Source organism: Sciurus carolinensis, chromosome 7, assembly GCF_902686445.1.
Source record: "Sciurus carolinensis chromosome 7, mSciCar1.2, whole genome shotgun sequence".
Lineage (NCBI taxonomy): Eukaryota > Metazoa > Chordata > Mammalia > Rodentia > Sciuridae > Sciurus > Sciurus carolinensis.
Genome location: NC_062219.1, coordinates 134,823,277 through 134,851,193, shown reverse-complemented (window position 1 = coordinate 134,851,193; position 27,917 = coordinate 134,823,277). Strand labels below are relative to the sequence as shown.

Here is a 27,917-nt window from a genome sequence, read left to right as displayed (position 1 = left end):
GGAAGAGAAGGTGACATGGTCAGAATTCAGCCATGTCTGAAGCATGAAAATCTTGATCTTTTTGGTCACTGAATCTCTTTTTTACATAAGCCAGATTATCTTATGTTTCCTATTGTGTTTCTGTAAAAACGTAATACCGAAACTCTCATAGTGTAGATCATTTCCTTCAGATTTCTTGCTAGTTAAGCAAGTATGAGAATTTTAATAAGCTATGCAAAGTAAGTTCCTATTTAGACACTGATAAGTAGAGTATTCACTTTTGCTTCAGACTCAATAACCAGCATACTGTGCCATCTCGCCCTTGTCACTTCTGTCCTCATAGAATGTGGGCATTATTCTAATTTTATAAGAATGTAAGCTTTTCTGTGCAGCTCAGATGAGGCTTTATCCAATTCCAGTTCTTTTTCTATCAGCAGTCCAAGGACAATTTTTTAGACTGACGACTCACAAGGTGTCATTTTCAAAAAAGTGCAATATACTTACCGCACAATCCACCAAACCTACTTGTTCTGGAAAAATCCAGTCCCAGAATGTGAGAAATGGCTCCAAGTTGCTAGGAGGTCAAAGAAAAGAGCACACGGATCCATGATTGTACAGTGTGCAATGTACTGGGGACTTACTGACAGAAGCATGGTCCTGAGGGGCAACAAGATTAGTGAATCCCTGTGATTTGGGTCAGAAGAAGGGGGTATATAAAGTAGAGTAAGATTTCATCTGAGTCAAGCTGATGTCACAGATGTGAGGCACATTCCTGGTACTAATGGTGTCAGGATCTGGTGGTAAAAGTCCTCATACACTCTAATGTTTTGCTTTGCTTTTTTGTTTTGTTTTGTTTGTGGTGCTGGGGATCAAATCCAGGACCTTGCAAATGCTAAGAAAGTGCTTTACCACTGAGCTGAACCCGCAGCCTTTGGTTTTGTTTATTTTATTGTATGTTGGGAAACTGTGTGGGGAAAACCAAACAGGGTTACTCAAGGGTCATTAAGATGGTGGCAGTCATTCAATCTGAACCCCCAAACTCCTCCTTGATAATTTACCCAAGAGGAATGAAATTATATTTCTCTACAAAGAACTCTATATGAAAGGTTGATAGTAGCTTTGTTCATATTGGCCCCAACCTGGAAATAATCAGAACGTCCATTAACAGCAGAATGAATCACAACTTGAGGCACGTTCATACACTGGAACGCTATTCAGCAACACGAAGGGATAAAACACGGATGCAGAAACGAGGTGGGTAAATCTTACAAGCGCTATGCTGAGTGAAAGAAGCCAGACAGAGGAGAGCATGTGCTACGTAGTTCTGCTTAGTGCGACTTCTAGAATAGGAAAAACCAATCTGTAGTGAGGGAAGCAGACCAGTAGTTGTCTGGGTTAGCATAGGGGATTGGAAGATGGTCTGCAAAGAGCAAAACAGAGCATTTCGGGTGTTAGTGAAATGTTTTGTTCTTGACTGGGTGATAGTTTCAAAGGTCATCATCAAGCAGTATATTTAAGTGTGTGTATGTATTATACCACAACAAAGTTGGCTGTTCTTTTTTCCTAAGTGTGGTGTTTCCCTAGAGTTTTCTGAATGTCCTTTTAAAACTTGCACTGCTCATAGGGATAATCAACTTATAAGGAGGAAAGATTTATTTTGACTCATAGTTTCAGAGATTTCAGACCATGGTCTCTTGACCCTGTTACCTTCAGACTTGTGATGAAGCAGCACATCATGGCAGAGAACACACGGGAGAGGAGGCTGCTCACCTCATGGTGGCCAGGAAGCAGAGAGAAAGACAGGAAGGGGCTGGGGTTCAAATAACCTCTTCAAGGGCACACCCCAAAGGACCTAACTTCTTTCCACTAGGTTCCACCTCTTAAAGGTTCCATCACTTCCCAATGGTGCTACAGGATGGGAACCAAACCTTTAACAAATGCCTTGGAGAGACATTTTGTGTCTAAATTATAACAATACTGCAAGGAGATCACACTGTGGAAATGCCACACATCACCTAGCCAAAGGATCCCTGTACTTTCCCAAACACGAGCCGCTCAATACCCCCTTTGCATCTTCATCCCTGCTGTTCCTCCAACATGGTTTGTATTTCCCTCTTCTCCCCCTCAGAAAATCCCATATACCGTTCTGTTCTTCCTTCTTTTATTCATTCAGCAAATATTCATTGAGTGTCAGGCCCTGTGACAGGCAGTGGAGCTACAAAGAAATATAAATCAGGTGGTCTGTTCTTAAGGGACATATACTAGAAAATGGAGTTTTACTTGAATGTCCTTAGATTTATGTTTCCAGCATTTTCTGACTGATAAAAAGACTCTGTTGAAGACCATTGACCTGGAGGCTATAGCCTACTCTGTTTCGCTACCTAAAAGTGGCAGGATATTCCATATCTGTGTGTTTTAAAACCTCCCCAAAGACCCTATGTTAACTTTAAAAAAATGGAGTCATTGAGGAGGTTAACAAGACAGGAGAAAAAGCTCTAAGAAGCTAAAGGAAAATTCGATTTCAATGTATTTCTAAATTGACGATGAAACTATGATGGAATATGAAAATTTAAACCCAAACAGGAGAGGACATAAAGTAACAGTTGTCAAGTAGTTTAGGTGGGGCTCGAAGCTCCCTATCTTGCTGAGCCTGGACCATAGCTAATTGTTTTGCTGTCATTGGTATATTTAATATTTTGAAGTATCTTTTTCTTCATCTGTTACTATATTGTTTTTATTAAAATTTATTTTTCAATTATTCATATTTAGTTGCTCCCCCATCAACATTGTTTTCCCAACCATTAAATTTTTACTTGATTAAAAATGTCACCACTGAGATGGAATGTATACAAAGTGAAATTACTTGCTCAGAGCTTAAAATGAAATATTAGTGCTTGAATTAGTTTAATTTTGAACTTAAAAGAAATATTGCAGAGTTCCCACATACCTCACACCCAGTTTTTCTTATTATTAACACCTCACATTAGTCTGGCACATTTGTTACAATTAATGAACCAATTTTGATACATTTTTAATTGAGGGCCCTCCTTTACTCAGATTTCCATAGTTTTTACCTAATGTCCTTTTTCTGCTCCATGATCCTTCACTGCATTCAGTCATCTGCTCTCATTAGGGTCCTCATGGCCATGACAGCTTCTCACTTTTGATGGCCTGGATAGTTTTGAGCACTGCTCAGGAATTTCATAGAAGGTCCCTCAGTTTGGATTTGCCAGATGTTTTCCTCATGGTCAGACTGGGGTTTGGGGGAGAAAGATCACAGAATGCCATGTTCATTGTGTCACATCAGGTGTATGTACATACTATTAACATGACATCACTATTGTTATTGACCTTGATCACCTGCCCAAGGTAATGTTTATCAGGCAGTGTTTATTTCTCCTCCTCCTCCTCCTCCTCCTCCTCCTCCTCTTCCTCCTCCTCCTCCTTCTTCTTCCTTCCCATACTGTACTCTTTGGAAGAAAGTCAGTACATGCAGTCTGCTATAAAGCAGTAGGGAGTTATGCTCCACCTCCTTGGGGACAGAATATCTGCCTGAGTTATTTGGAATGCTGATGAGTGGAAGATTTGTCTTGTCACTTATTTATTTTTCGGTCATTTATTTTTGGTCAGTATGGATTTTATATTTGGGGTTAGCCTCCAAAAGAACTTTATTTCTCAAGTTGTCCCAGCTTTGGACAACTCTTTTTTGGACAGCTCTTTCAGTTGGCTCCTGTGTCCCTTCACCTCACTCTGAGTGGTAAATGCAGTGGTAATGGCAGGCATTCACAACTTCCTTACTTTCTGACACTACACGATGCCCATCGTCATGTTGTGTATTTCCTACTCCAGTCCTAGCATCAGCCAATCCTCCAAGGGTCTCTGGTTCTTTTTAATTGGTATCAGACACCAAGATTTGGAAGCTTATTACCAACACGATGTTAAATCGCCTTTTAAAGAGATAAAGTGTTTTCCTCAAAGTTCAAAAATTAAGTTTCACTTTTTAAAAATCCAGTTAACTAAGGAAAAATGTCTTAGTGACTTTGTCCATATATTTATATAGTTTTTGCTAAAGGCTTAATTCAAAGCCCTCTGAGATGGCCCGAACTTTAGACTGAAAATAATATGCATATATAGTCAACATGAGGTCTTTTATAGGAATCAGAATGTGCTGTGTCAGTGCTTGGAGGAAACACATGATGATCATCTATAAGTTCTGGTATTTGCATGTTGTATCTCACAGGATGTTCTTAAGTGAAGAAAAGCAAAGACTACTGTTATGGTTTAGCTGTGAGGTATCCCCCAAAAGCTTAAGCAAGAATTTTCAGAGGAGAAATGATTAGATTATGAGGAGTGTGAACTAATCAGTGGATTAATCATTGATATGGATTAACTAGGTGGTAACTGTAGGAGGTAGGATGTAGATGGAGGAAGTAGGTCACTGGGAGCATACCTTTGGGGTTCTCTCTCTGCTTCCTGGTGTGATGTCCTGAGCAGGTTTCCTCTGTCAAGTCTTTCTGTCATGATGTTCTACCTTACCTCAAGCCCAGAGCTATGGTGTCGCCCAACTATGAATTGAACTCTGAAACCATGAGCCAAAATAAACCTTTCCTCCTTTAATTGTTTTTGTCAGATCTTTTGGTCACAGCATAGGAAAGCTGACTGAAATAGTTGTCTGATTTTTAGCAAAGAAAAGCCAACATCAAATTCTAGATCACTTGGTTAGATCAACTGTCTTTTATCTCAATAGGAGTTCAAATTAAATGTGACGAAGCTTTTGAAAGTAACTGGGCTCTAACAATTACTTTGCAACGGAGTAGCATTCTGCAGGAAGGTCTTATTTATTTTTGCATGGCCTTCTGATCAGGAAGAATGGATCTGGCTGGTACTAGATGAGTAGGTAGTTTTTCTTGAAATATTACCTGTAGCTTTCTGTAGGATACTTTATGTGACATTTTTATTACTTCTGCCACTGATCAAAAGTAGCCTTTTCATTTTCATTTATGACAGGTTTTGTAAATGTCAAATTCCTTGTTAAAGAGTCAGAGTTGACATTCCAAAAGTCAAAGGGTGATATAAATAATGTTCAAGAATTATATACACAAGTAGAGTTGGGAATCTTTTCATATTGCTTTCTGCCACCCTCCAAAAATCAAGGTCACCCACTTTTCAAATAACTATTTGAAAGGAAGAAAGCAAGCTGCTATAAGAACAAAGACACATGATATTCATTATGTGATCTATCCATCTGTAATTCAAATGTAAAGAATATGAATATACAAGTAAAACCAATGTGACATTTGTTTAGTATGACTGGTAGTGTAGGTTTGAAGTTAATTAACCCTAACACCAAATCCTTGTAATTAACTCTTCCTCTTCTGGAGGAAATAAAATTAAGTTTCCATCAATTTCAGAGATAAGCCAAAACCTCTTTTTATTCTCCCATAATCTTCAAGGAAATAAAATCGTTCAAGCGTTTTGTGATTAGGTTGTATCTTTCAGCTCTTTTCTTTATTTTCTTAATTTTTAGGAAATTATAAATTGGTAGGTTACTTAACAGGCTTTCAAAGTAAGAGAGAATGACTCAGCCTCTTATGCAGATCAGTGTATGCAGGATGCTAACTTAAATTCAGGGTCATAAACTCAGAGGCTTTTGGGGGCCAAATGGCATGGCTGGGGATGTGACTACTTTCCACTGAAGCGTAGCCTATGAATGTGGGGCATTAGAAGTGCCAGGGCTTCAAAGGAAAAAAAAAGAAGAATCTCTAAAGGAGAAATGTCCACTGTTGGAATATTGAATAGGTGACTTATGAACAACTGGTAAGCCAGACAAAGGAGAGTAAGGGACAGGAAGAGATCGAAATGTATGAGCTGACTAAATGACCCATAAATTAGTTTGTAACTTTTCCCTTTAGATTTTCTGGTATGTAGAAAGGCAGAAACAAGATCTCAACAGAAGGAGACTAATAATCTCATGAAGCTACAGGCTAACCTTTGAGTGGACTGACTTTCTGGCTCATTCACCAGACTGACAGAGATGTTGAGGGAAGCTGAAAATTAAGAACCATACCACACCCTGTAAAAGGGAAACATGACCTTGTTCCTGGTTTCCCAAACCCCAGGAAAGTCCTGTCTCTTTGGATCATACATACTTCACCTAATTGTGTGCCCAAATATAAAAACCCAAATTTAAGCCTGGTGGTGCATCTGGCCTTCAAGATCACTCTCACTCTTCTCTGAAGAGTGTGTATCTTTACCTTTTGCTTTCTAAGAAAGCTCCTCTCTTTACTAAAACCTGAATCGGCTTTAAATTCTTTTTTTTTTTTTTTTTTTTTTCTTTCCTTGTGGTCAAGAGCCTGGAAGTTCTGAGAGAGGTCTCCTCTGCATTTGGAGAGACCTCCTCAAACCCCCTATGACAACAAAAGAAACCCCAAACACATTTTTTAAAAATGTTCACTCTCTCAGTTTTGAAAGGCAGGCAATTGTTATTCTGGAAGTATAACTTATGATTTGTGAGCTGCATTTGGCCTATAAGCCATCATCTGTAAACCAATAACTGCCCACCAGACCTTCATATTGGGAGTTAATCCATTAATCACTAATCACAACAGGTTACAATAAGAAATACGATTTTCAAGTTCATTCAAATTCTCTTGTTGACTGATTTGAATATTATGCTTGAGAATTTGAACAAATATGAAAAGCTTGCTTAGTGACTTAAGAATCAAAGTAAAGAGGGTTGTATGATCTTAACAGATAGTATCATCAAGCGGTAATAACTGGGCATACTCATTTATTCAACAAAGATATATCGAAGGTAGTGCATGTGCCGAGTACTGTTTTAGCTACCAGGTATACAGCTGTGAATAGGTACCTATCCTGAAAGGCACTTATATTTCCCAAGTGGGAGGTAGTAAGTCAATCAGTAAACAAGAAAAATGGCAACCACCAGGCAGAAAATTACAAAAGGGCAATTTGATAGTATGTATCTGATAGACTTTCCTAAACTAGCCAGTGTACCTGGAGGCTGCTGCAGTGTCAAATTCTTCCTGTTTACTCCTTTTGTTCTAGGTTCCATTATGAGGTCACTTGTGGTTTTAATAAACAGAAGTCCAGTTTATTTTAAAAGTGCTACATTTTAATCTTCTTGACTAGATTTGGGGAAAATGTGGATCCAAGAGGAACTTAGGGAAACCTCTAATCTAATAAGCAGCTTAATTACAATGTCTGGGTCAGGGTTACACTGCTGATTCCAAACACTGTATGTTGATTCCTTTCAACTTCAATTTTAGATGTTACTATTTTCCAGTATGTTTCCAAATTCTGAGAATGAACCATTAGAGGATTTTTATCACCTTTTAGAAACAAACTTCAAAATGAAGTTTCTTCTTTGGGGCCAGGGCTTCTCCCACCTAAAAATGCCATTAACAAATATCTTATTTTTTCCCCAAGGGTAAGCATAATAGTTTATTTTTTGCCTTTTGTAAAGTTGTTTATTTGTATTGTGTATACTTAAGGTGTACAAGGTTGCTTCGATATACATATATACAATGAAATTATTGCCCTTCCTTTTTTTTTTTAATATCTTTTAAAACACTTTCCTGTGGTTTTGTAATCTGCCTCTGCATATTGAAATGGAAAGACCCTGGAATGTCAAGTCAGAAGAGCTGAATTCAAAACCAGTTGTTTGCCAGGAGCATGGTGGCACACACCTATAATCCCAGCGACTCTGGACGCTGAGGCAGGAGGATAGCAACTTCAAAGCCATTCTCAGCAATTTAGAGAGGCCTAAGCAACTCAGAAAGACCCTGTCTCAAAATAAAAAATAATAAGGGCTGGGGATGTGGCTCAGTGGTTGAGCACCCCTGGGTTCAATCCTGGTGCCAAAAAAAGGAAGAAAGAAAGAAATCAGTTGCTTGGTTCTGCTGTGAGCCAACTCTATAATCAGAGAATCTAACCCTCACCAATTCCTCTTTTTTTTTTTTTGGCAGTACTGGGGATTGAACCCAGGGCCTTGTGCTTACAAGGCAAGCACTCTACCAACTGAGCTATACCCCCAGCCCTACCAATTTCTCTTGAAGGCCCTGGAATGTGAGAATTTAAAAAGCCAACATTGAAAATTTGCCTATGATTGTTATTATCCTAATTAGAATGACCATTATTAAGTCAATGGCTGTGAAATTGAACAAGTATGTTCTACATGTGTATGAAGAATATGCCACAGTAAAACTAACACTCTATAATTCATGTGCACCAAAAACAAATTTTTAAAAAACCCTCAATGGTTTGTTTTTTGATGAATTATCAGAAAATAAATGAGTCCTAGTGAAGATGGGGGAAAGAGGTGGAGTCAAACAGAGTAGATCTCTTTTGGAAAAGTCAGCACTGAAAGGGAAATAAATAAAAATACAAATAATGTTATATATAAATTCAGAAAGAGAAATTCAGATTCTATGTAACAGTTGTAGATAGTAATAAATTGCTAACATTCATTGAACACTTACTCTGTTGCAGGCATGGGGGCCAGCACTTTGCATGAATTAGCTCTTTAAATGGGGAAGTTAAGCTAATAAATAATAAGAGTTGGAAAAAATCATCACTACATATACACTGCGCACTATCACTCGCTTAAATTCTTTAAACATGTGCAGGTTTTGAGACCCATTTTTCAGAGATCTGGAGTCTTCTGCAACTCTTTAGGTCCCTTCTGCCTATTGTCATCTAATCTCCCCTTTCCAGCCACTCAGGAAAGTTCAAAAACCGGGGTCCCCCTAGGCCTGGCCCCCTGGCAAACTTCAAAAACAGTTCTTCCATGTGTAAGAATTTCATGCAGTAAACACATGTTGCCTGTAACATTGAACTGCGGGTTAAAAATTATACAGCATATAGCTAAATTATACAGCACGTAGCTAAGTGAGTAATGAAAATACAAAAGAACACAATATATGTAGTTTACAGTGTGTCATTTTGGAAAGCAAAAGCATTTCTTTCACTTTTATTTATTTGTCCCAAATAAGACTAGAAATAGATTGCTCAATTTAAGACTTCCATTAATAAACTTCTCAGAATGTGAAATGTCTCCAGCCTGCGGGGAAGCTAGGGTGAAAGGTGCCGCGTAATTCTCATTGGTGTTGGGCCCTGGGTGCAGGAGGAAATATGCTAATACAGACGTTTGCCGCAAGGCTGGTGTTATTTATATAGTGCTGGCTGGGCAAGGCTGGCGCTGGAGCAGGGGAGAGGAGGGAGAGGTTAGTCTCCTGTGAGAGTATAGACGTGTGCGCCTGTGCACAGGGCATTTGAAATGTGAATTCAAGATCCTGGGGAGGGGGTGGGGAATGCCATCGCCATTCACGTTTAAAATGTGTATATATAACTTGTGTTAGCGATGTGTCCTTCTAGCATTGTATTTATATATCATTCGTTTTGGGGTAGAGGGAGAAATGGCGATTTGGGACTAGGTGCTGCGGTCCGTAGCGGGTGACCGGACGTTGCGGGGTGCTGGCAACCTGGAATTGGCAAATGCTCCTCCTTGTCCCTGCTCCGTGGACATAAAATATCTGAGGCTGGAAAACACGCAGAGGGTGGTTTTGAAGGCCGGCGACCCTCAGGCTCGGGCCCCGGAGTGGGGTACCGGCGACTGGGCAGCTGGACACCTCTGGAGCAAACAGAGGTCACCGAGATTCCGCGCGCGCGGGCTGGGTGGGGGACCCGCGCGGCAGCAGAGCCGAGCCTCTAAAAGCCTTCTGTCTTCACCCTCTCCACGCGCACCCATTCGGCCGCGACCCCTGGCTGGCCCGCGTCCCCTGACCTGCACCCCTCCTCCTCCCCTTACCCCTCCCGGCGCGGAGGGGCGACCGACAGGGGATCCTGTTGCCCGGCGGGCCCGGGGTGTCCGGTTTCCCCCACCCCCCTCCCGTGGATCCCCGGCGGCTACTACGGCGCGTCCCGACTGGAGGGGGCGCTCGCGCGCAGGAGCCGGGCGCAGCAGGTGCCGCGGTTACCTCCACCTCGGCGGGGGGAGAGGGGGCGGGCCGGGGCGCCGGGGAGGAGGAGGAGGGAGGCCGGCTCCGGGAGCCGGAGAGCGCGGCCGGCTCCGCAGGCTGGGTCCCGAGCTCGCGGCTTCCGGGAGGCGCCCGAAGTCTGATAAATACATCCCGGTGCCCGGGAACAGCGGCTGCCTCCCGCAACGCCTCCCGCAGGGCCCCGAGCCGCCGACAAGGGCGCGGGTCGGGCGCGGCACCGGCTCCTCCTCCTCCCGCGGCCGGCTTGTAGCAGCAGAGAGCGGCGGGCTCGGCCGCGGCGCTGAACCGATGAGCGGCGGCGGCTGAGGGCCCGGCCGGCCTCCGCCTGCCTCTGCCAGGCGCCCAAGCGGGGCCGCAGCGCCCGGGGCGCGGGGTCCGGCGGATGACATGGGGGCGACCTGACGCACCCGGGGCCGCGGAGCGCCCTCTCTAGAGCCGCGGGCCCTGCTCGGCGGCGGCGGCTGCGGGCGCCCGGCCCGGCGCGCTCTGCCCGGGGCGCCCGCGGAGCTCCGCCGCGCTCTATGCGCCTCTGCGGGCGCCGCGGGCCCGGGCCATGGCGATAGACCGGCGGCGTGAGGCGGCGGGCGGCGGGTCCGGGCGGCAGCCGCCTCCAGCGGAGGAGAACGGCTCCCTGCCACCCGGGGACGCGGCGGCCTCGGCGCCCCTCGGGGGACGCGCGGGCCCAGGCGGCGGAGCGGAGATCCAGCCGCTGCCCCCGCTGCATCCCGGTGGCAGCGGCCCGCACTCGAGCTGCTGCTCGGCGACCGCTGCCCCGAGCCTCCTGTTGCTGGACTATGATGGGTCGGTGCTGCCCTTTCTCGGGGGTCTGGGCGGGGGCTACCAGAAGACCCTCGTGCTGCTCACCTGGATTCCAGCACTGTTCATCGGCTTCAGCCAGTTCTCGGACTCCTTCCTCCTGGACCAGCCCAACTTCTGGTGCCGCGGGGCCGGCAAAGGCGCCGAGCTGGCGGGGGCCACAGTCACCGGCCGGTGGGGCGACATGGGCAATTGGACTAGTCCCCCGACCACCCCCTTCTCCACGGCCGCCTGGGGGGCGGCGGGCAACCGAAGCAACAACAGCGGTACGGACGGGGGCGACACGCCACCTCTCCCGTCCCCTCCGGACAAGGGGGATAACGTCTCCAACTGCGATTGCCACGAGTGGGACTATGGCATCCGCACCGGCCTCGTTCAGAATGTGGTCAGCAAGGTAAGGGCCGCGACCGCCCTGTCCCCACGTCCTTCTCAGGAGCTCTTCTCCCCCTGGGTCGCCTCCAGCCTACTCTCTATCCCTCTCCCTGCAGATCAAGGTTCAAGCCAAAGCCAGAGGGAGACCTGAAGTTCTCGAAGTGGTGCTGGTCTATGTGTCCATGGATTCGAATTGACTTAATTCTTTGAGATCCACCAAAGGAGATATTTATTGGGTGCGAGGCAAGGGCTTTTTGTCCCCTCTGCGGTAGTGCTCCGTCCCGCCTCCAAGAGGGCACCTCAGCCTTTACTAATTTACACTTAAACCCCTGTCCCAATGCTCCTATGGAAAAAGATCCCCTCCCTCCAAACCCCTCAAGTGCCCCTTGCTAGGCGTCACCCTCACTCAGGCAAACGTTGCCCACCCCCAGGGTGAGGCTGCTGACCTGTCACCAGGCGGCCAGGAAGACTTGCCTCCTTCAAGGTCGCTGGTTGGAGCCAGGATCCTGGCTCTTCTTTTCACCGGCTAGTTGTCCCTGTCTCCCACAAAGAAACATCTATCCATGAAAATAGTGTCCTATTCTCAGAGGTTCCCCTTTCTACAAGACCTCAGCCATCCCACCCTTGGTTTGGACAGAGTCTAAAGGTGACTAAAGATCTGAAGATATAGCCAAAAAAGCAAAGAGCTTTTGAAAAAATTTCCCCCTTCTACCCTGCTGTCCCCATCACAGTTTAGCTCTCTCCAAAGATCTTGGATTTTAGACTTTGCCACACCAGTGTTCTCTCAAGTGTTTTCTCAGAACTTTAGTAAACATCACTAGAGTATAGGAAGGATGCTGGGATAATTCTGGGGCCACCACTGTTTTTGCACTGCAGTTACATTGGTTTGAGGCATTGAGACCTGGCAGGCTCACTTTGCCCTCTGAGTCTGAGTGGTTCCCTTGCAGAGGTATTGCATGCAGTAAGAGTGTTTGTGAGAGGGGTGTGTGGGCCTCAAAATGGAGAGTGGGCCGTGTTAGACAATTGTTACCCTAGACGTCTGCAATTTTTCAGTTTTCTTCATGTATAAGAGACATCATACACCAACCTGTCAAGCAATTTGTGAAGCAGTTTGTGTTTTTTACCCCTTAATTGCAGTAGTAAATGTAGACTTTTTCTGCTCTCACCTTTTGGGCAGTTCTGGGCAGTTTTAGTTGCTTAGTCTAAATGTGAGAATGGAATTTGACAGTTTATGATAGTCAAGTGTGCGGTGTGCCTCCTGGCAAATGTGTGTTAGTAAGCAGTTGTAGCTCATGGATGTGTAAGATGAAACTCTTACATCATCATAACCTTTGTTTCAGTCTTACACTAACCTAGCCAGAAAAGCACTGTCCTGTGGGAACTGTCTGGGTTAGTTGTCCCAACTGCTCTGCAAGGTAATTAGAAAGATCCTTCCAGGTTTGTTCACCTGGATCCTCTCATTCCCCACCTCACCAAGTCTGTCCTTTCCAAAGGTGTTTTTGTGACTTATTCTCATTCATAGAGGGCAATATTTCTTTTCTTCTTTTGCTTAACAGCACAGAAAAATTCAGAACAATGACTATTTAAGTCATCCTATGTGCCTGTCAGAATAAGGATTTGGCAACATTTTCAAATATTTGAAGGTATTTTCTGCAACAGAGGAAGAAGAATGGATGAAAGAAGTGTGTGTGAAGAGTGCTTTGTGCTGGGGTCAGAAAGGAGGTGAACTTCAAAGTTAGGAGGTGGGAACCAATATCCTTCCCCCAGCTGTGGGGCCCTGAGAAATAGCTACTCAACAACACTCTATCAGGCATGATGGGAAGAGAGAACAAATCTTTCTTAAAAACAGACTTTGGAAGCATATTAGAAAGCTGGACTTTTTTTTTTTTTTTTTTCTTTTTTTTCTTTATTAGCACTCAAGAGGGTTGCAGGTAGCCCTAATGTATGTGGCATGCTTTTGGGGGAGTGCTTGACGACATGTTGCAATTCTGTGCACCACCAGAGCGACATTGAGGGGTAAAGGCCTGGGAACAATAATTAGAGGCATGTTTTCTCATACAGTAAAGACCAGAAAGGACATATTGATTTTCACGGACAAATACGATCTAAATAAAGGACTGTCCTTCTGCAGTGTTCTATAACAAATGCTTTAAAGAGCTTTTCAAGTGCCTTTTGGCACTAAGGTGGACTTTTTTCCTCTGCTGGCGGTGTACACTAGATACAGTATCAGATGTGCAAATGTGGAATGGATACTGTGATGGGTGCTTAGCTCTAGAGGTCAGGTGCCTGTCGCCGAGTGCCTACAGGCCCAAGTAGAAGCAGACGTAGAGGAAGGTTTCATCTTCTGTCAGTGGATGAAAGTTCAGGGTCAGAAGTTGCCATTTGTCTTCTTTTCCTGCTCCCTATCATGATCTTCCACTTGCAGATCAGCTATAGGCAATGCCTCTGTCCTTGAGCATGGATCTTTCAGCAGGTGCTTTCTACAGTCTCCCCTATTTTCTCCCTTGGTGCTAGGTGCAGTTCCCACCTTCCTTCTCATTAACTGTCATAGTGCCTACACACCTGAAACCACCAAGCCAGCTAGAGCCGCAGGTTGTTACAGGTAAAAGGGATCTTGGGCCTGATAAGCTTCTCTACCCTGAGTTGACACTAACTTGTTCATCCTTGAGTCTCTGATACGCACTTGTTCATCCTTGGTCTGAACCCTTCCACCAGTGGGAAGGGAGTGCTCTGTTCTTAGGCAAGCCCATCTATAGATGCTCTTCCTTGTGAAAAGGCATGTTTGGGGTTTTTTTCGTTGTTGTTGTTTTTGTTTTTGTGAATAAGACTCAGGTTCTCTCATGCCTTTTTGTGTAACTCTTTCCTTGGAATGACTGTTGGATTCTCTGTAGAATGTATTTTCAGTAGTTTGTTATCTGGCTGAAAAATGTCCACTTACTTCAGCTGTTCCATACGTGACAGATTCACCTGGGCTGATTGCTCCTTGTGGCATTGATCTCTTAAGCATGGCACCAGAACACAATGCAGCAGGCCCGGTATGTTCTACACAAGAGAGGTGAAAACTGGATGCCCGGCCTCTGCTAACAGAACCTACAGCTGATGCATGAACACTTTGAAACTTTTAGTGATATAACATACTCTGATTATCTCAAGAACATAGTCACCAAGCCCAGCATGTCATCTTCAGGAGCTGCATTAGGTGAGGTCTTTCTTTGCCAAGGCTGGTGTAGCACAATGCAGGACTTAGGTTTCATCTTAATAGTTTTGGGTATCTGATTCTCTCCTTTTAGGATCGTTTTTTGTTTTTATTTTTTGACTTGGTCCTTGTTATCTATACCAGAATTTCCATGACAGAACCTGCAATGTCTTCAAAATAATAATAATAATAATAATAATAATAATAATACCACCACTTTTCTTTGGTGCAGCCCTTTATACACTTAAAAACATTTTTAATATGCATTATTTCCTTTAATTAAGAATGACAATATGCCAGGTGCGGCAGCAGCACACGCCCGTAATCCCAGCGGCTTGGGAGGCTGAGTTAGAAGGATTGAGAGTTCAAAGCCAGCCTCAGTAAAAGCAAGGTGTTGAGTAATTCAGTGAGACCTTGTCTCTAAATAAAGTACAAAATAGGGCTGGAGATCTGAGGCAGTGGTCAAGTGCCCCTGAGTTCAATCCCAGGTACCACCCCCCAAAAAAGAAAAACAGTAACCCAGGGTGGTGCACACCTGTAATTCCAGCAGCTTGGGAGGCTGAGACAGGAGTTCGAGTTCAAAGCCAGCTTCAGCAACTTAGCCAGTTCCTAAACAACTCAGCGAGACTCTTTCTCTGAATAAAATATAAAAAAGGGCTGGGGATGTGGCTCAGTGGCAAAGTATCTCTGGGTTCAATTCCTGGTACCAAAAACAAAACAAAACAAACAAACACAATAACCTAAGGCCAGTCTTAACATTATTGCTGATTCATACATCAGTGAACACTCATGCGTATGGGTCAGGACTTCTGCCCAGGAACCATGCACTCAACTTCTTTATGACTTTCATAGTTCTCCACGTCATCTTCCTGTTTCTTTGAAAGGTATCATCAGTGCCCTTCTGAAAAATAAAAAAAAGGAGTGAGCAAAATCCTTCAGAGTCACACAGAAAGCAGTGGGTGGGGATCTGAGCCCAGGAGTATCCAGCCTATCTCACTTGGTTTCCTTCTTCCACACCAACATGCAACTCAAACTCTCATACTTCTGAGATTTTAATTTCAAAAAGTTTAAAATATTGTTTTCAATAATTTGCATAGTTTATCTTGCATTGTTCTGAGTGAATTCTGTTTGGCCTGTAATTCTCACTACTTCTTGAATAATCTCTAGAATTTTGCTAATAATGAATGCTAACTAACCTTCGCAAGTCCAATTTTGTTGTTGTTGTTTTTGAAGCGTAGGTTGTTTGTTCATCTCCAATGTTCTGATTTTTTTTTCTATTCTCAATGATTTCTGACCTTTATCCTGAAAGTTGTTAAATATCCTCGGAAGTAATTTATATCCTTTAAATAAAGTTATTCAAAGTGACACCAGTAAAATTTAATTAAGACTAAAAATAATTGGTAATATTTTTAAAAATAGCCCACAATTCTATTATCCCAGGTAATAATTTGTTTTCACTTTTTAAATGCTTTATACATACACTTATATATTTTTAAATTTATTTTATTCTAATTAGTTGTACATGACAGTAGAATGTATATACATTTTGACAGATCATACATAGTGTAATCACTCATTTTTCTGATTATGCATGTTTGGGATCACATAGGTCATGAAGACATACATGTACATGAGGTGATACTGTCTGTTTCACTCTACTACCATTCCTTCCCCTATACCCCCACACACATATTTTCTTTTACATTTCCAGTCAAAGTGTTCATTTAATCGAGTTTAACAATCTGTACCATGTTGAAAATAAGTTATCAACTTATTAAAAATTTTTGAATTTTTTTTGCTAATACTGAACTGACTACCATTAGGTCATTCCTAGTCTCATACGTGAAAATTAAATTCTGTTATTGTTGTAATTTGCACTTAGTATGAGAGCTAACTCCTGAGCTCCTGTACTCAGATCCCCATCACCTTTTTGCAAGCTTTTGAGCTCTGTGTATTTGAATTGTCTCTTCATGTCTTTGCCTTTGTGTATATGTATATTGGGAGGATTATTATTTTCTTATTGATTTATAGAAGCCCTTTATGTTGAAAGTAAATGAATGTGTTTTGATTTCTTGCAAATGCTTGCTTTCTAGTTCATTGCTTGTCTTCTGATTTTGTTATGGTGTTATTGTTTTTGCAGAAATGTGTGGTTTGGATAGGGGAAAATGACTTGGGTTTTTCTTCTGTGGTTTCTGGGTTTTATGTTAGATTTAGTGTTTTCATATGCCTGGAATATTAGGGAGAAAAAAAACATGTTTTCTTTTAATATTTTTATGATCTCATTTCCTGTTAATTTTAGTGTTACAGATATCTGTTTTGCTTTTATTGATCTATTAGGATAAATTGCTCAAAAGGGAAATACTAGGTCAGAGGATAACCAGCATTTCGTGCAGACATTCGTTTAATTAGTGATTCTTATTGATGCAAAGAGTAAAAGCTGACCAGCTGCAAAGTAGTCCTTTCCTCCTCCTTTTGGGGGACAGCACCCTTCCTCGGTGGTGTGTCTCCCTCTCCTTCATCTTCTTGTTCTGAACTATTTTGTCATTGCTGTTATTGTTAGGATTAGCTGTAAATCTCTTTTTTGCATGTCATTAGCATTGTTTGCAAATTGTAATTTATTTTGGTTTTTAATGAAAAGTAGGATTGAGTCAAAAGTTGGTGTCATTTCAAAACATGTTGGACTTTCTGAATGTTAGTCCTGGCATTATCACAAACCAGTGGTATGCTGGAGCCAGTTTGGCTCCTGTTGACTCTGAGCCACCAGGCTCATTGCTGTCCAACTTCACATTCAATTCTGTCATGTTGGCAGCTTGGAATGGGCCACGGTGGGAGTATTTACACCATGGAAATTGGCAAACTCCAGTCCAGGGTTTGCATTTTTCTTCAGAGAGTCAGTTGTTCAGCATTTATTCCACTAACATTGTGATCCTGGGCTTGCTTTCTTTCTCTTTTATTCCCCCAATTTTTCCTTCCCTCCCACCCTCCTTCCTTCCTTCCTTCCTTTCACAGGTGCCTATTCTGAGCAAAGCATTGCACTACGTGTTGGGGATATAATGATAGGTGAAAATAGACAGCTCAGCTTCCACAGACACTGCAGACTAATAAAGAGGGCATGCCCTAACTGATCAAATGATAATCTTTTAATTACAAACCAAGTTAAGTATGTGGAAAGAAAGGGAAATGAGAGACCAGGAAAAAACAAAACAAAACAAAACAAAAAACACCTGACCTTGACTGACTGCTGTGAGAACCTGAAATCTGAGATGGGATCTGAGGGTAGGATTGAGTGTGGCAAAAGAGAGCACTGTATTGTCCACAGAGGGCAAACAGCATTTTCAAGGGTCCTGTGGCACGCAGAGCCTAGAGTTGATAGTAGTCAGTGTGAGAATAGGGGACAAGGGTGGCTTATAAACCATGTGAGAATCTTTTCCTTCAATTTTGGAGCAAAGGAAAACCATCAAAGAGTATTAAGCAGAGTGGGGGATACGCCTGGTTGAGAACTCAAACTTGAAAAGACCTGTCTGGCTGCAGTGTGAAGATTTCCTGGGGTGGGGAAAACAGGAAAGCCAGTGAGACCCACAGAAGCTGCTACTTACATCTACCAGGGCTGGCAGTGGAGGCAGATGCTTTGGAGAGCCACCTGAGAGGCAATGGCTTGGCAATGGAGTGTGGCTGTGGAGTGAGAAGAGGGGCTGAGGACCGGCATTGCTCCTGCCCTGGAGACTTGAGGCTCTGCAGCCACCAGTAGGCAGAGGGGAGAGGAGAGCATTTGGTAAAGGAGGCACCAATCAGGCCTGTGTGTGCTGCCAATGGAGGCAGGCTGGCTGGAGGAGGGGTCCTGAGAAGGAGCTGTGGGAAATCATACTGGGAGCCCCTGAGGCCAGACAAAGGGGCCTGAAAGCTATTCCCTGGGCATTGTTAGGAAACACTGGCCCTTAAAAATATTCTAGAATTTTCTCCCATCCTCATGCTCAAAGAGAAAGGGTGCTCATTAAACTTCCCTAAGACTGAGAGATCCAGATATGGGAAACATTAGGACTAGAATTTACTTCCGTTCAACCAGCTGTCCCTTTACTAAAGTGCCTAGGCTAGCTAAAAGATGTCTCCTTGTCCCAAGTGTTCAGTTTACAGATGAGAAGACTGAACAAAGATCATTAACTTGTCCAAAGTCACCAGACTATTAGGGTTTGAATCCAGTTCTCATCACCCTCTGCTCCAGAGTGACCCTCAGTCAGAGAAAGACCAGAAACCACAGAGGGACTGGCCCTTTCTTTGACTTTCTCTCTCACTGGCCTATCAGATGATCCTTTTACAGCCTGAGAATGGCCCTAAGCGTGTGTGTGGATTTCAGTACAGTATGGTGATTCTGTGACTTCGTGTGGGTGGGCTTCTAAGACCACCTCTCTGGGCAGATTTCTCTGCCTTCTCAGCCTTCTTAGTTCCCTCGCCTGACTCCCTGCCTCATCTTGCTTTCCTTAAAACCTCAGGCCCCAGAGACTCTAAATAAGATGGAAACCTATCCTCACTGCTTCCCTGGCTGGATCCTCCCAGTTCCCTTTCACTGCCAATGAACTGTCACCATCAGACCTGAACCCTACATGCCTTTTCCCTTCCTCGCCTGCCACCTGCTTTGTTGTAGGAAACACCTCATCGCTCCCAGCCTAGCCTCAGTGCTTTGCTCATGCTGTTCCACCTGTCTGGAATACCCTTCCCTCTATCTTTCAACCCGCTGGTTCTTATTCATCCTTCAAATCAGCCCTCACCTGAGGCAGCAGCCACCTGTTCCTCATCATAACCCTGTTTCTATCCTGGTTAGAATGACGTCTGGAGAACACCCTGTGTGTCCAAGCTCACCTGAACTTGATGTTATAAAAGGCATGAGAGCTTTTTCGTTTGGCAGGGGTAGGTTACAATGCCAATACTTCTTATTAGGAGCTTTTCTTTGGGAACATTCCTTCACCTATTTCCTTATTGACAGGGTGGGGTTGGTGCTGCCTCACCTCCAGGGAAGTTGTGAGGATCGGAGGAGAACACCTGAGAAGCATCCGCTCCACCCTCCCATGCACCTGGCAAACAGGCGGCACCTGGGAAATCTCAGGTGCCTTCCCCTCCTCCACTGGTGGTGTGAGGGCTGCCCCGATGAGTCATCTGAGAAGTGCTTAGATGGAGGAGCAAACAGGCCACACCTGAAAGGGCGATTTATTCCTTGGGAATGCCAAGATGTCTGGTCGCCTTCCCAGGGGAGACCTGTGTTGAGGGTGATCGGAGGAGCCCCGAACAGAAGGACCTCTAGGGGATGGTTGGTTTGTGGAACCAACTATCTAAAACATCTAAAATCTAAAATCGACATATCTAAATCTAAAATCAAAACAGGTCAATGGTACAGGTCTCAGGACTCACAGAGAGCAGCCAGGATCTGAGAAGAAGGGATGTGAGAGTAGGAATCTGCTCAGCACTTCACTAACTTCATGGAGTTCTTGGGTGAGAAAGCCGAGTTCATGTTCACTTGTACAGTGGAGAATGCAGTAAAGTGCTTCAGAGTCTGGGTTAGCCGTGCTGGGTGATAACACAGATCAGAGAGTCTGGAATTGTAAAGAGGAGTCCATGGTAACAGCAGAGAGCAAATTTTAGGGAGAAATGAGAACAGGAGAAAGGGTTGGGGTCTATGGAGAGCTGTGCCCCTTCCCACCTAGAGCATTATCCTGCCTGAGTGTTCCCCAGAGGCCACTGATTTTGACCTAAATACTCTCTGATCTGCAGGCTCTTAGTCATCTTGGTTTATTGTTGATTTTTTTGTTTGTTTTTTCTTTGCTCAACCTTGATTTGGTGAGGCTTGTTACCAGTGGGCAGATTTCCCTCCAAACAGGTGACCTGGAGATTGACAAGGGTCTGTGTTTCTAGGAAAGGGGGCAGTAGTCATTGGTCATATGCAGTGGACTTGCCCTCAAACAAACCATTGCTGTGATAGAACCCTATAGACTATTCCATTTGTATAGCGTTATACCCCATCAAAACTCTTGTCATTCTTTCAGTCACAAATAACAAAACAAAACTTCAAATTTCTTTAGTAAAAGAGAAATCTATTGTGCAGATGCAGGGTGTGTGTTGGCGGGGCGGAATCTGAGATCACACAGTGGGGTGGGGGGTCTTCCAGGAGCCCTGCCACCATTGTCACTGTCCTGGTCATCATCCTCTGGTAAGCCACCTCTGCTCTCTGGCCTTTTCTGTAAGCCTGCTCCGTTCCCTCTCCAGACTGGCTTTGTCTGGGCTTTTGCTTACCTGGCCGTTGGCGTGCAGCAGCCAGCCCAGAGGCCAGCTTCTCTTTGTTCAACTCCAGAGTGCTGGGTGCAAGTCTGCTGCCCAGCTGGAGCAGGGTGGGGAAGACAGATTCCAGAGCAGGGTGACGTTACCTGGGCTGGGGGAACCAACCATTCAAGCCATGTGACAGGGTCTGGGATTTGCTCTTTCTTGGATGGGCTGGAAGGTACAGATCTTTTTGGTAATTAAGAATAATTGAGCACCAGTGATTCAGTCATTAAATGCTCCAGACAGAATACCCCTTTCCTTCCCAGACTCTCAGGATGGAACTAACCTGGCCACTTAAGCTTAGCATGGAATTGGCAGGAATATACCTCCCAGGGCTTCTCGGAATAATTAAAGAAGGTCTTAGGTGTTAGCTCCAGTTCACCCCTGGGGACTTAGAAACAGCCCTTGGGCAGGCACCAAAAGAGTTTTGCGAATTGTTACTGCCTCTATCCCCAAAGTCAAGATCAGCTACATAATTTGCAGGGCCCAGTACAAAATGAAAATGCTGGGGGTTAAGAATAGCAGGACCAATGGGTGGCACACACCTGTAATCCTAGCTACCAGGGAGGCTGAGGCAAAAGGATCAAAAGTTTGAGGCCAGCCTCAGCAACTTAGCTGTCTCAAAATAAAAAGGACTAGGGATATAGCTCAGTGGTAGAACACCCCTGGGTTCAATCCCCACTACAAAAAAAAATAGTGACAGCAAAGCATTTAGCCAAGTATGGCCCTTCCAAAAGCAGGACCCTGTGCCTGATATCTCACAAAGCCAGTTGTCACTGCTACAAAGCTGAAGCGTCTTCCTTATTTTACAATTTTACATTGTCTCTTCTCTCCACTCCTTTGCCGTGTTTCACATCTTTTTCTGGATTTCTTCAGGTTAAAAGAAAGCACTTTTTGAGGGCTTCCTTTGGCCAGGAAGTAGTGTCACAAAAGCCCCAAACTGGTTAATTTTGTTTGGGCTCTTCATTTAGCTAAAGGTATACACAGGCATGAAGGAGCCAGAGAGCCGGCTCATGCTGGAAAACACCGCTCTAGAAGCAAGACAGTTGGACTTATCTGGACAGAAAACCAAACAGCTGAGTCATAGGGATGTGTGGTGGAGAATGTTAAGTCATAGGAATGCGAGTTAAGTGTTTATCAGGCCTGTTCCCCCGCTCTGCTGGGGATCAAACCCAGGGCCTCACACGTGCTAGTCAAGCGCTCTACTACTGAGCTACACCTCCAGCCGGGCTTTTTTTTTTTTTTTTTTTTTAAGTAGAAGATGGAAAGTCAGTCTTTTATACAATTTAATTCTACTGTGAATAGCCACACTTTATTTCTTAGTACCATTTAAAAAATAAGCGCAAAGGAGAGGATGCCAGTGGCATCTAACAACAGTCGGCATCCCAGGGGTCATATTGAATTATGGATGGTTATGCAGCCAGCCTCATAATTTGCACTACAGAGTGTTTCCTCCCAGATTCGATTACAGGCCCCTTTCTCCCTGTGTTTAAAAGATGCTTTACAAATTGGGCAGCTTTGATGGCTGCATATTGAGGAACTTCACTGTTGTCAAGTGCATGTATGTCAGCACTTAGAGTAAGCACAAAGTTTTTGTCTTATGTTATTTAAAATCTCAAAAATATTTCACTGCGTTCTACCTACCTAAAATTGACCATTTGAACCATTTCTCAGCGCGCGGCTCAGTGGCCTTAAGCACATCTTGTGCAGACATAACACTGTCCACCTCCAGAACTGTCTTTATCGTCTCAAACTGACCCTGTTTAAACAAGAGCTCTCCATTCCCTCCTCCTCCAGCTCCTGGTAACCACCATTCAACTCTCTGTATTTATGATTTTGATGACTCTGGATACTTCAAATAAGTAGAACATGTAGTATTTGCCCCTTTGACTGGCTCATGCCACTGCAAATGATCTCAAGTTTCATGCCGGTTGTAGCACGTGTCAGAATTTCTTAAGTCTGAATAATATTAGATTTATTTGCTTATCCATTCATCCATGGATGGTCACTTGGGTTATTTCCGCCGCTTAGCAGTTTTGAATAATGCTGCTGTGCACTCAGGTCTTGTCCTCTTCCATCCCTCCCTGCCCCTGTCGGAGGTCATTCTGCAGCCACATACGTGGTACCTGCTGCAGCTTCTCTGAGAACCCCCACCCTGGGCAGGTAACATAGAAGGGCAGAAGATCGCTCAGCCTGGAGAAGCCCATGGTATAGCCAAAAACAATGGGTAAACAGAGGATCCCAGGCACAGCATGGTCTGAGCTGAGGGTTCGGAGATAGAGGTGAGCGTGCCGCTAGAGAGCAGGGTGAGGCCGAGGAGCCCAGAGGAGCTTCCGCCACCTGTAGGGCAGGTAAGGTCAGTGGTGTGGACATAGTATTTGAGCCTCCCTGAAGCGGGGCTTGGGTTGGGACGAGTGGAAGCCTTCTTTGCAGAGCTGAAGGAGGCTGGGCAGGGTCGTGTGCAGGGTGCAGAGGGGCTGAGCCTGGAGGCAACGTGGGACCCTCACCCCGCACATGGAGCCAGATCTTGGGCGTGAGTTTGGTTTTCCCCCTGAGTCTCCTGAAGTTTGTCAACAGGGAAATGATAAAAGAGCAAACTCAGGACTCGAGGGGGAGAGACCCAGGAGAGAAGCTGTACTCATCATGGCTCCAGACTCCTGTCCACAGTGTTGTACCCCTAGACACATTTGCATGACTTTGGGTCCCCCATTCTTCCCCATGTGCCCCCGACCCCCCGTGGTGTTGGGGATGGAACCCAGGGCTTTGCACAGCTAGATGAGTGTTATACACTGAGCCCCACCCCACACCTCTGCGCCTCTTAAAACCCCTCAGCAAGCCCACATCACTGCATTGCTGAGTAGTGGCAGCTCTGCCCAGTGTCCCCACTGGCCACCACGTAGTCTCTCTGCAACTGCAGGTGGCTGTCAGGCTGGCCTGTTGCCAGACCCCATGGGACCGCAAGGGATTTCAGTTGGCCTCCCCGTATTAGTTCTAGGGCTGCCGTAACAAATACCACAGACTCGGTGGCTTTAAACAGCAGACATGCATCTCCTCACAGATCTGGAGGCTGAATCCATCCAAGTTCAAGGTATTGGCAGGACTGGTTTCTCCCAAGGACTTGTTTCTTGACTCATAGATGTCCCCTTCTCCCTGGGTCCTCACAGCCTCTTCCCTGTGTGTGTGTTTGTATCCTCATTTCCCTACTTTTTTGGGGAGTGGGGATTGGGGATCCAACCCAGGGCCTCACACATGCTAAGCACATGCTCTACCACTGAGCTACATGCCCAGATCCTCCTCTTCTGATAAGGTCACCAGTCATATTGGATCAGGGCCCACCCATGTGACCTCAGGTTACTTTTATTACCTTATTAAAGGTATCTCCAAACATAGTCACATTTTGAGCTTCTGAGGGTTAGGACTTCAACATATGAGTTTTAGAGCAACAGTTCAGCCCGTAACCCCAGGTCCAGCACACCCTGAATAGGGAAGTCCTGATGGGCATTTGCAACCTGGGTGTTCCCTTGAAGCCCTAAACCTGCTGGACTGGGCTCTGATCTTGTCCACACCCCCTGCCCCAAGCCCAGTGTTTTGTTCTTTATTGTGGTTGAGAAGTTCATTATTCTTCTATTTCAATGCTTTAAGGTCAAGTTGGGCCTAGTTGGTGGGCTTTCAGGGTTCCTATCTCTCCTGTATCTCTCCCCACTGAAATCCTATGTTTCAACCACTAATTTGTCTCCCAAGCAGTGCTAGGTCATCTTTGCATTTACTGTCCTTCAGTCCAGAGCCCACCCCTCCTCCCTCACCTCCTTCATCCCTTCTTGGCTCTCTGTTTCTCCATTCTCATCCCCCAATCCTACTGCTCAAATATGGGTCCTTAGCAACTGGACCTGGTGGATGCTCAGGAAACATTTCTTGAATGGTGCCAGTAAGGAGGTTGTTAAGGTTGCTGCTTCTGACCGAGGTCATGTCGTTTAATTCTAGGATAATCAGAATGGAAAGAAGATAAGATACTTAGGTCAACTCGGACCTAAAGTCAAAATTCATTGAGCTGTTAAAGATAGAAGATATTGTTTATCTGCAATAAACACTAATCAAACTTGAATTCATGCTGGGCTTTGGAGTGGATGATGTCTTTACTGTAAACCACTTGAAGTCATGGTGACCTTCTTTAGAATGAATTGGACTGAGTCTAGATTTGGTCATTGTCAGGTCCAGAGTATTTACTTTTTATGTGTTTATTTATTAATTTTTGGTACCGGGGATTGAACCCAGGAGCACTTAACCACTAAGCTATATCGCCAGCCCTTTTTACTTTTTGAGACAAGGTCTCACTAAGTTGCTGAGGCTGGCCTTGAACTTGCAATCCTCCTGTCTCAGCCTCCCAAGTTGCTGGGATTACAGGCATGCACCACCATTCCTGGCTGGGTCCAGAGCATTTAGTTGCTTGGGAACTTTTGGAAATCTGTGGCATCCTGGCGTCATAAAGTTCTCTGGAAGACTTCCAAGTGGAATGATTTTGTCCCCAGGGTGACATTTGACAGTGTCTGGAGTATTATGTGTGTTGTCAAACTAGGCAGTGGTGGGGTTGTGGCTGTGGTGACTGCTGTTGGCACCTAGTGGGCAGAGGCCCTGGGTGCTGCTACACGTCTGAGAATCTACAGGACAGTGCACATAACAAAATGATCCAGCCCCCAGTGCCAAGTATGAGAAGCCCTGGTCGAGGTGGATGTACAGCTGCCTTGTGTTTCCTGACCACACCCCACAGATGGCCAAGGCTGCTGGGCGTGAATCAGCTCCTGTCTGCCCCACAGTGGGTGGCCTAAGCATCCAGGTGAGGAACTACGGAAGGGGTGCAGCATCCTGCCTGGGAGGAGGAAGCCGCCATCCCCGCCTTTTGTGAAGAAAGGGTTTGCTGAGCTCCTTGATGCTGTTCACACAGTTGGGCAGTATGTCTGGCCTGCCCGCAGTGGCACGTTTGGAAACATGGCCTTTGCATATTTCTGTCAGTGGATGCTGCCGATGACCAAGTCACTCTTGGTGTGTGTGGTGCTGAGGATGAAACCCAGGGCCTTGTGAATGCTAAGCACACTCTACCACTGAGCCACACTCCCAGCCCCCAGAGTTCCTCTTGAAATCGGGTCCTTTGAACCTTTGTTTAAAGTAACAATGACTAGAAAAGGAAGAATTTATTTGGAAGAAAAAAGGACTTATTTTCAAAATGTCTCTAATTCAGACATGCCTCTTCCATACTTAATTCCCAGGAAGGTGGTTTTCTGATTTTTCCAGCAGCAGGAAACAAGAGCTCTCCCATGGGACAAAGCTAGAGGCCAGAACCCGTGTCAGCCCTGGGGATGTTTGTTGAGTAACAGATAGGGGCAGCTTCCTCCTGGGGCACTAGGCAGTAAGCACTGGTCCTGAAACATCTCCTATCTGTGCTGAGGGAAAGCGCCCATGGACTTCAGAGGGTCAGGAAGAGGCTGAGCGCCCAATATCCCCTTCAAGGACACGCCCCCAGTGACCTAACTTCCTCCCACTAGACTCCGCCTCCTGATAGCACCACAGGCTGGCAACCAACACTTTAACACATGGGCCTTTGAGGAGTGCTACCTAAACCACACCATAATGTTGCCATGATATTTAAAGACTCAGAAATTTAAGCTGGGCATGGTGGCACATGCCTATAATCCCAGCTTCTTGGGAGGCTGAGGCAGGAGGATCACAGGTTCAAAACCAGTCTTAGCAACTTAGCGAGATTATAAGCAACCTAGTGAGACCCTGTCTCAAAATAAAATATAAAAAGGGCTAAGGATGTGGCTCAGAGGTCAAGTGGGCTTGGGTTCAATCCCGGGTACCAAAAAAAAAAAAAAAAAAAAAGACTCAGAAGTCTAAAAGTATGTGTGTTAGGTGTTAGCTAGAACTGCTACCCAGGGCACATACATTAACCAGAACTGACCCTCCCCTTGCCCCAGGTGGCCCTGGGACTGCTGTCCCCTATGGAATCTGTCCCTCCTTAAATACTCATAGCACTGTTTGTTTCACTCTTGTCCCTGGACTTGGTAGCATTGTATTCCTTTTGCAGTGTGCTCGACATTCTTGATATCTCTAGTAAAGAGCTGTCAATGTCTGCAGAAGGTGAGACAGCTGTGTTCAGGCTTGGGGTAGAGTGTCTGACTGACTCTCAGAAGCTACTTGCAAGCAGTCAATAGAGATGACTCTGTTAGAGACCATCCAGCTTGAGCAAAGAGAAGCAAAAGGGTGAAGTGTTTTTCATAGGGGCCTGTCTGTGGCTTGGTAGTTCTGGAGCTATATTGCATGGTGAGTCATCAAATCTATGCTCCAGGGTAGGTTTTTAAAATTACTTCATTTTGATAGATTTACTTTTAATCATTTTCTGGGAAGTCCAATGAGAAGCAACTTGTCAAAAATGGATATTGTCAAAGTTACAAACAAGATTTTTTTTTCTTAAATTGGTCTTATGTGTCTGTTGATAATGCATTTGCATTGAATTGGATTGTGCTTTAAGTATAAGTAGTGACTTTTCTATTTAATTTATTTCTCATTGGCAATCATGTTGTCTTCATTTATAACTCTAGTTGTTTTTAGGCAGAGTCTTAGATAAGTGACCGAGGCAGGGAAAAGTAGTGAAGGGAAGCAAGACACCAGCTGAAATGAATGACGTTTAACAGGCAGAAGGTGTGGTAGTCAGCTTCTCATTACTGTAATAAAACACCTGAGATAATCAACGTAAGAAGAAGAAAGGTTTATTTTAGCTCACAGTTTTAGAGGTTTCAGTTTATGGATGGTTGCCCCATTGCTTTTGGGTCTGTGACAAAGTAGCACATCATGGCGGGAGCATGTGTTAGCTTTTTGTCACTGTGACAAATACCTGATAAAAATGAATTAAAAGTTTATTTTGGTTTATGGTTTCAGAGGTTTCAGTCTGGGGTTGTCCGATTCCATTGCTTTGGGCCTTTGACGTGGTGGGAAAATCATGGCAGAACAGTGTGGTAGAAGAAAGCTGTTCTCCTCATAGCAACCAGGAAGCAGGAAAAGGGAGAGGGAGGGAGAGAGAGAAGATGAGAGGAGAGGAGAGGGACAAGATAAAGTCCCCAAGGATATGACCCCAAGTACCTACTCCCTTCAACTAGGTTCCACCTCCTACAGTTTCCACCACCTCCCAATAATCCATTCAGGTTTGTGTTCCTCAGTGGATTAATCCACTGATGAGA

At 44.8% G+C, this 27,917-nt stretch overlaps 1 protein-coding gene, 1 long non-coding RNA gene and 1 other non-coding gene across 5 annotated transcripts in view; 1 reads left to right on the top strand and 2 right to left on the bottom strand.

Annotated features, from left to right (window-relative positions):
- Positions 1–11,904, bottom strand: part of LOC124989607 (uncharacterized) — a 42,171-nt gene extending 30,267 nt beyond the window's left edge. Inside the window, exon 1 of the long non-coding RNA XR_007109594.1 lies at positions 10,863–11,904. This is a non-coding gene — a long non-coding RNA (uncharacterized LOC124989607). The remainder of the gene's footprint in view (positions 1–10,862) is intronic.
- Trnat-ugu (transfer RNA threonine (anticodon UGU)) lies at positions 7,962–8,034 on the bottom strand. The gene has a single exon. It is a non-coding gene; the product is annotated as a tRNA-Thr (tRNA).
- Slc22a23 (solute carrier family 22 member 23) overlaps positions 10,025–27,917 on the top strand; it is a 184,693-nt gene continuing 166,800 nt past the window's right edge. For all 3 annotated transcript variants that reach the window (XM_047559499.1, XM_047559498.1, XM_047559500.1), the window contains exon 1: positions 10,025–11,208. In XM_047559499.1, coding sequence (XP_047415455.1) covers positions 10,552–11,208 — 657 coding nt within the window. In that variant the 5' untranslated portion in view covers positions 10,025–10,551. The remainder of the gene's footprint in view (positions 11,209–27,917) is intronic.